This window comes from Myotis davidii, unplaced genomic scaffold (assembly GCF_000327345.1).
Source record: "Myotis davidii unplaced genomic scaffold, ASM32734v1 scaffold736, whole genome shotgun sequence".
NCBI classification, from domain to species: domain Eukaryota; kingdom Metazoa; phylum Chordata; class Mammalia; order Chiroptera; family Vespertilionidae; genus Myotis; species Myotis davidii.
The window spans coordinates 314997-322612 of NW_006287431.1; the positions used below are offsets into that span (position 1 = coordinate 314997).

Here is a 7616-nt window from a genome sequence, read left to right on the forward strand (position 1 = left end):
GCCACCCGCTACGCCCGCCCCGCCGCCTCCTGTCGCCTCTAGGAGGCGCTCCTTGTCGCGGGCCCAGCTCTCGGCCTCCTCGAGCTCCTGAAACAGCGCCCACAGGCTCCTCGAGGCCTCCAGCTCCGCGCGCCGCCGCGCCGCCTGCTCCTGTAGCTCTGCCAGACAGCCGTGCACATGGTTCACGCGGTTGCAAATGACCTGCGGGTCGCAGGGCTGGTAGCCTGAGCCAGGAGAAGGGGAGGATCCCGGGTTGGGCTCGGGCAAGAAGGCACCAAAGAGAGGGTGGTGCCCGCTACCTGACCATCCCTTGGCTCAACTTCACCAGGGGCCAGGTTATGGGTCCCCTCTTCCAGGCAGCCTTCCCTGACACCCCGAGTCTGGAGCAGCCGCTTTCTCTGGCTCACCTGGGCTTCTCTGCTCCCCCAGCCTGGCCTTGGGCCCTGGGCTATCATTGCCTGATTTGCCTCCCGCACTGGACTGGGAGCTCCTCGAGGGCAGGGCCTGTGCTGTCTCATCACACCTCGGTCCCCACCACTGTCCAGCACAGGGTGGAGCTCAGAGCATCAACTTAATGAAAATAGTGACTTGACTGAATGATGGATGGAAACTGAAATTCAGAGGGTCCTAGAATCAGCATATTTTGCATAAACTGTTTCCTTCAGAACTGGGTCAAATGAAACTGCTCTACTCTTAAGCCATTTTCTGGGTTCCCTCTCTCATTCTCTGTTGCCTTACCTATTTACCCCCAGTGATGACCTGAATTCCCTTTTTCTTCAAAAGATTCGTTTTCACTCAGCCAGCACGGCTCCTATGAACCAGGAGGTCATGGTTGGATTCTCAGTTGGGGCACATGCCTGGGTTGTGGGCTCCATCCCCAGTGTGGGGTATGCAGGAGGCAGCCAATCAATTGAGTGTTTCTCATCACTGGCGTTTCTATCTCTCTCTCTCTCTTCCTCTCCCTTCCTTTCTGAAATCAATAAAAAAAAATTTTTTTTTAACTAACTTTCCTCCCTGACCTCTAGTCTATGATCCCAAAACTAATGGGTTGCAGCCAGCATTTCTTAATGTAATAGCATCAAATGAATAAAAAACATCAGAATCCAATGCCCAAGGTAAGGGGTAGCATTTTTAGAAAACATTGGTGTGTGTGTGTGTGTGTGTGTGTGTGTGTGTGTGTGAACTCTGGGTCATGAGTAATGCATTTCTGACTGGGTCACTGCACTACTAGATGGAATGTGGATTTCTACAATTCTGGACATCCACAGAAATTGACTCAAAAACCAAGGCATCCAAGTAAATAATAAATGGAGACAATGTATCCAGCCCAATGTCACGTGTCCTTTAGTCTCACAACCACCCCATGAGGTCAGCATCCTTACTAGCCCATCTTACAGATGAAGAAACTGAGGCTCAGGGAGGGAAGCTACTTGCCCAGGATCAGCTAAGACACTTTGGACCACTTGTCAGGCAGTGCTGCCTCCTGTCACTGTGACAACACACATCCCCCACCAGCCTGTTTGCTGTTTTCATGGTGCTGCTGGTTGTCACCAAGTACCAAGATCTCACAAGAAGATGGTGGCCTCCTGTGACAAACAGCCCCAAGGTACAGGGCAAGGTCCCCTCAACCTCTCCTGCGGTTCTGATGCGGGTGAGAGGGGCTGAGCCAGGATTGAGATGTCTTCACCAGGGCTTAGAAGGACAACTCACTTGTTCTTAGCACGTGACCCAGCCTGTGTGAGTCAGAAACTCTCCCACCATCTTTCAAGCCTATAGGCTCTTCCTTTCCTAACAAAGCTCCAGGATTTTAAAGGGTCCTGACTCCAGATAAAGGAACAAGACAGATGAGCCTCAAAACCCTGTTACAGGCTCTGCAGCTCTGGGCCTCAGAGCGAAAGAAAAGTAGCTCTGGCTGATGTCAGTGCACACAGGGAGCACACGCAGGGTACAACATCAGACAAGGCACCCTGCAGCTGTGCCCAAGTGGGACAAAGTGCGACACTCCATCCTGATGTCCGGGCACACACAGCAACAAGGTCACCCCTTCACCCAGCTAAGGTGAACGATTTCTTCGAATTCCAAGAAATGATTAAGATGTGCAATCATCACATTGCCCCCCTTCCTGACAGCATCCAGTCTGCAGCAAGATACACTACACAAATGCATCCCAAGTCACTGACACAGGCCACATCCTATAACAAGCCCTTCTTAACAGCCTCTTACTAAGCTTCCCCAAGGTCTGTGCAAAGAGCCAACAACCCAGCTTGTTTTGACTGAGGGGGTTCCTGGTAGTCTTTGGCTGGAGGAAAATGACATCAGTAAATTAGAATTTTAGTAGAGTCAGCCTCAGTTTTGCCTATTGGCATCCATGCCCCTGCTTCTGGTCAGCGTGGCCCACCTCCTCTCTCCCAGGCCAAGTCTTTGGAGGGAGCTGACCCCACTCTTGGCCCTGGGGTGGGTACATCACAAAGATGTGGCCAATTAGGTCACTGTATAGTCCAGGGCCACTCTGCTTGTCTGAGCCACGGGGATGGAACCCATGGCAGGCTAATGAAAGCTCCCCCTGGGCCTTTTGTCAGAACTATTGGGAACGGGGGGGCTGACTCTGCTGGAGTCTGCGGGCTACTGAAATGTAAAAAGGGGCTGGGTGACCCCAGGTCTACACCACAAGGGAAAGGGCTGCCAACAGTGACACAAACATAGAGAACAGAGTCAGAGAGAGAGAGTCTTAAAAGCATCATTGAACCATGCCTGGATCCAGCCCTTCCTGAAGCCATCTCACCTCCCGCTGGACATTTCTGTTATATCAGCCAATACATTCATTCCCTCTTCCTCCTTAATGCTCACTGAATTGAGTTTCCATCACTTGCTGGTGAACAGGCCCTGACAATACATTACATCACACAGCCCTTTTATGATATTCATTGCGATCCAGCTGTCAGGGCTTAGCACCTAAAAAATGCTCGATACATGGGAACTATTGCTACAAACTCTCAAAGCAGGAGGAAATCACATGGTTCAACCTCCTACTCAAGGCACTAATTTCTCTGATGATACATCCCCGATGGAGTGGGATCCTAGACTGTGCTTGGATGCTTCTAAAGACAGGGAGCTCATTCCTTCCTTCTCCCTCTCAGGAGTCATTCGGCTTCTAATAGCATCAGCTGGGGAAGTCTCCTCCCCAAGTCCCACATCAGACTCACCCTGAAGCTGGGAGAAACGCAGAGCAGCAGCATTGAGGGCCTCCACCCGCTCACTCTGGGCAGCAATGTCCCCCTCCAGCAGCCCATGCTTCTGCAACAGGTCCTCTGCCTCCACCAGGTGCTGCCCACACTCCTGAGACAGCAGCTGAGCCTACAAGAGGGGCAGCGCTGAGGGTATTTTTGGCATTGGCCCTGAGGCCACTCTGCCCCCCCACCCCCATGACCCAGGCAGCCCTCTGCTCTCCTACACCATCACCTGAACTCTGAATGTTCCATCGCTCGTCGTCTCCACGTTTTGGGGCCCTGGCTGTCACGATGTCTGTCTCCTGCTCTCTGCGCCGTCTCTATCCTCTCCCACCTCTCTCTGCCTCCCCCTCTTTCTCCCTCACACTCTGTCTCCATCATCACTATTTCTTCATCTCCATGTGTCACTGTCTGTATCTCTCTGCTCCCATACTTCTTTTCTCCATCTCTCTCTGTATCTCTCTGGTCTTTCTCAAGTAGATGCCATCTTCCTGTGTCTCTCTGTAGCCATTTAGATTTCCATTGCTAACTTTGTGTCTGCTTCTCTACCACTCTCTCTAGTGTCGTCCCCCCCCCCCACCTTTTCCCCTGGAATAACCTTTCTCTTTCTGTCTCTATATCTCTGTGTCTTTTTAATCTACTTCTCTCTGTGTCTCTGTCTCTTTTTCTCACTCTTTCTCATTGTCTCCCTTCTTTCTCTTTATCTTTCTGTCTCTCTCTCCTTCCCTCTCCCTGTCTCTGGTAGCCCTTTCAGTGCCTAGATCCCTCCCTCCCCTCCTGGCCCACCACGCCCACCCTTGGCCCCAGTCTGGCCCCCACCTGCATCTCCTCCATCCAGTCCACCATGTACACCATCTCCTGGAAGACCTTCTGCAGGGCCAGGTTCTGCTCCAGCCGTGTCCGCCGGGCACCTACCAGCCCGGTCAGCAGGGCCCACTGGCGCAGGACGCTGTCACGCTGGGCTGCCACCCTCCGGGCATCATAGTATCCCTCGGTCGCCAGAGCCTGGGCCAGCTCCGCCACACCCTGCACCCGCTCCTCGTAGGCTGCAATGTCTGCCTCGATCGCCTCGTGTTTCTTCATGGCTGCCTCCACTGCCGGCAGCTCATAGCCAAAGTTGTCCTGGGGCAGGGCAGACGCAGACACTCACCCACGCTGCCTCAGCAGCCCAGTGTGAACTTGGAAACTCCCCACCTATTTCCGTTACCCTGGAGACCAGCCCCATCCTTCCCTGTGACATTTCTAATCCTAAACATGTTGCCTAGGAAACAGGCCCATCCTTCCATTTCCCTAAAGACTAGGGACCAGGCCTACCCTATCCTGTTACCTAGGAGACCAGTTCTATCCTCCTGAGTTACCTTGGACACCAGATACAACCTCCTTTGTCACTTAAAAGATAATTAAATACTCTCCCTATTCCTGAAAAATACGAATTCTGCCTTCTCTAGTTACCTGGGAGACTAGCCCCGCTCTCCTGTTCCCCTGGATATCAGGTCCTCCCTCCAACCCTCAAACAACACCAATCTCCTAGGACAGCGATGGCAAACCTATGACACGCGTGTCAGAGGTGACATGCAAACTCATTTTTTGGGTTGATTTTTCTTTGTTAAATGGCATTTAAATATATAAAATAAATATCAAAAATATAAGTCTTTGTTTTACTATGGTTGCAAATATCAAAAAATTTCTATATGTGACACGGCACCAGAGTTAAGTTAGGGTTTTTCAAAATGCTGACACGCCGAGCTCAAAAGGTTCGCCATCACTGACCTAGGAGAACAATTTTCCCTTCCTACCCTCTTGTCACCTAATCCAAAACTTCTCTGTTGCTTAAGGGATCAAGTCTTGCCTGGCCAGCGTGGCTCAGTAGTTGAGCGTTGACCTATGAATCAGGAGGTCACGGTTCAATTCCCAGTCAGGGCACATGCCCGGGTTGCAGGCTCAATCCCCAGTAGGGAGCATGCAGAAGGCAGCCAATCGGTGATCCTCTCTCATCATTGATGTTTCTATCTCTCTCCCCACTCCCTTCCTCTCTGAAGTCAATAAAAAATATTTAAAAAGAAAAAGCATCTTAAAATAAAAAAAGATCAAGTCTTCCTCCCTAGTCCCAGAGCATCAGCCCATCCTCCCTCCCAGCCCCATGCCCAGTACCTGGGAGACCAGGCGCTGGTTCTCATTCAGCCAGCTCTCCCGCATGGCCACCTTGTGGTCAAACCTCTGGGCCAGGAGTCCCAGCTTCTCCTGCCGCGTCAGCTCCGCCCGCAGGGCAGCCTCCCGCTCATGCTCTGCCTTCTCCAGCAGGCCCCAGGCCTAGGGAACAGAGGGGCAGGCAGACTCCAGTAACTCTCCCCGTTTAATGGCCCCGCTTTCTCTAAGGCGAGCATGTCAAACTCACGGCCCATGGGCCACATGCAGCCCACAACAATATTATAGCAGCCCAGCCAAGATAACGGTATGTAAGAACCATTTTAATAAAAATGTCATAACTTAATTTTTACAATATCCTGTTATACATAATTATTAACGAACTCAACATTCGCCAATGACTGGTTACTACAATCGTATTGCATTCATTTCCCTCATGCTCCTTAGTGCAGGCACACCATTTCTCTCCACTAATACTAGCAGCGAATATGTTCGTTTTGTACTGACTTGTTTGGTGTGCGCAACAGGAAATATTTCGTTTTCGGAGAACAAGAAAAAGAGGTTTATTTGCGTTACGCTTATTAATTTGTGCAGTTATTCAGTGTCTGGTAAGTTAAGGTTCAAGAAAAAATGTTAATTTTTATTAAAATGTTCTATTATTTTATGTTAACAATTACTCATTGATTTCAGCTCTTTGTATTCAGCGTGTCTCTATTGAAATAAACCTACGTTTCTATGAAAATTGAAGCTTTTGTTTTTTTGTGGCCCACATACCCTTAAACCTCGTTTATTTGGCCTGTGTGAGCCTTTGAGTTTGACATGCTTGATCTAAGGTCACTCCTAGGACTAATGGCACTTTTGTGCAAATTGGAAGAAACACGTTGCTTCCTCATGACCCGTGACTGCTGGGAAACTGTCAGGATGAATATCCCATCCACAATGTCTACAGGGGAATGGCTCCCCTGAGCAGGGAGCACCCTACACAACTCCACAGAGCAACGCCGCCTCCCCACACCCTCAGCCTCACCTTGTCGATATCCCAGATGCCACAGCCCTCCCGGGGCACGTAGAGGCGGCGGTTGCAGGCGCGCAATTTGCTCTGGATGCTGAAGAGCAGCACCTCCAGGTTCCCCTTCTCCTGAAACCTGAGGGTGCTTGAGCTCAGGAGCCCGCCCCCACACCTCCACCTGCTGCCCTCCCTCCCAAGCTGGGCCTCACTTGGCGGGCTTCTCCAGGGTGCAGTAGGCCATGAAGGCCTGGAGCTGCTGCTGCACCCCGCTCAGGGAGTTGGCGAACTTCTGGGTGCTGATGAGGCCCACAGTGCGGCGGATCCAGGCCAGCAGCTCGGTCGCCAGCTCCTCATAGCGCTCAATGATCTTCTCCACCTCCAGCACCTGGTCCAGGACCTGGCCCACACGGGAAGCTGGGGTCAGCCTCACGCAGGTGTGCCCCCTGGGGTTCCCAGGCTCCCACCCACCCCATTCCTCGGTTCCTCAAACCTTCCCAATCCGCTTCCCCTCCACAGCCAGAGCCTTCATCTTGGAGAAATAGTGGTAGAAAGAGACCACATAGGTGATGATGGACTTCTCATCCGGAGCCTCCATGTTGACATCTGGGGGGTAAGGGAAAGTGGGGAGCATGACAGTGAGCATTCGAGCAGAGGGATAGATGGTATTGGGGCGGGAGGGAGAACCCACTCTTTAAAAAAAAATTTACTGATTAATTTGAGAGAGAGAGAGAGGACGAGAGAGATTCCAGAGATCAAACCCACAACCTTGGCATAGCATGACAACGCTCTAACTAACTGAGCTACCGGCCAGGGCAAGAACACACTAGCTGTGTGACCATGGGCAAAATAACCAACCTCTCTGTTCCTTAATTTTTGTATTTGACAAATCGGGACCTACCTCGTGGGATTAATAGTGCCTGACACATATAAACCACAATAGAGAAAGTTTCTATTATTGTTATCATTTTATTTTTGTTAACCCTCACCAGAGGATATTTTTCCCATTGATTTTTAGAAAGTGTGGAAGGGAAGTACAGAGAGAGAGAGAGGCATAGGTGTGAGAAAGACACATTGATTGGTTGCCTCCTGCATGCTTGGGGAGCAAACCTGCAACCCAGGTATGTGCCCTTGACCAGAAGCAAACCTGCAACCCTTCAGTGCTCGGGCCGATGCTCTAATTACTGAGCTCGCCAATCTACCTTCCACCTCAGGGACTTTGCACACACTATTCTTTT

General features: G+C 51.1%; 1 protein-coding gene across 1 annotated transcript in view; it reads right to left on the reverse strand.

Annotated features, from left to right (window-relative positions):
* The window catches only part of SPTBN4 (spectrin beta, non-erythrocytic 4), a 75984-nt gene that overhangs the window by 45741 nt on the left and 22627 nt on the right, over positions 1 to 7616 (reverse strand). Inside the window, 7 exon segments of the mRNA XM_015560940.1 lie at positions 6 to 224; positions 3204 to 3354; positions 4047 to 4349; positions 5379 to 5537; positions 6400 to 6517; positions 6591 to 6778; positions 6872 to 6984. Coding sequence (XP_015416426.1) covers positions 6 to 224; positions 3204 to 3354; positions 4047 to 4349; positions 5379 to 5537; positions 6400 to 6517; positions 6591 to 6778; positions 6872 to 6984 — 1251 coding nt within the window.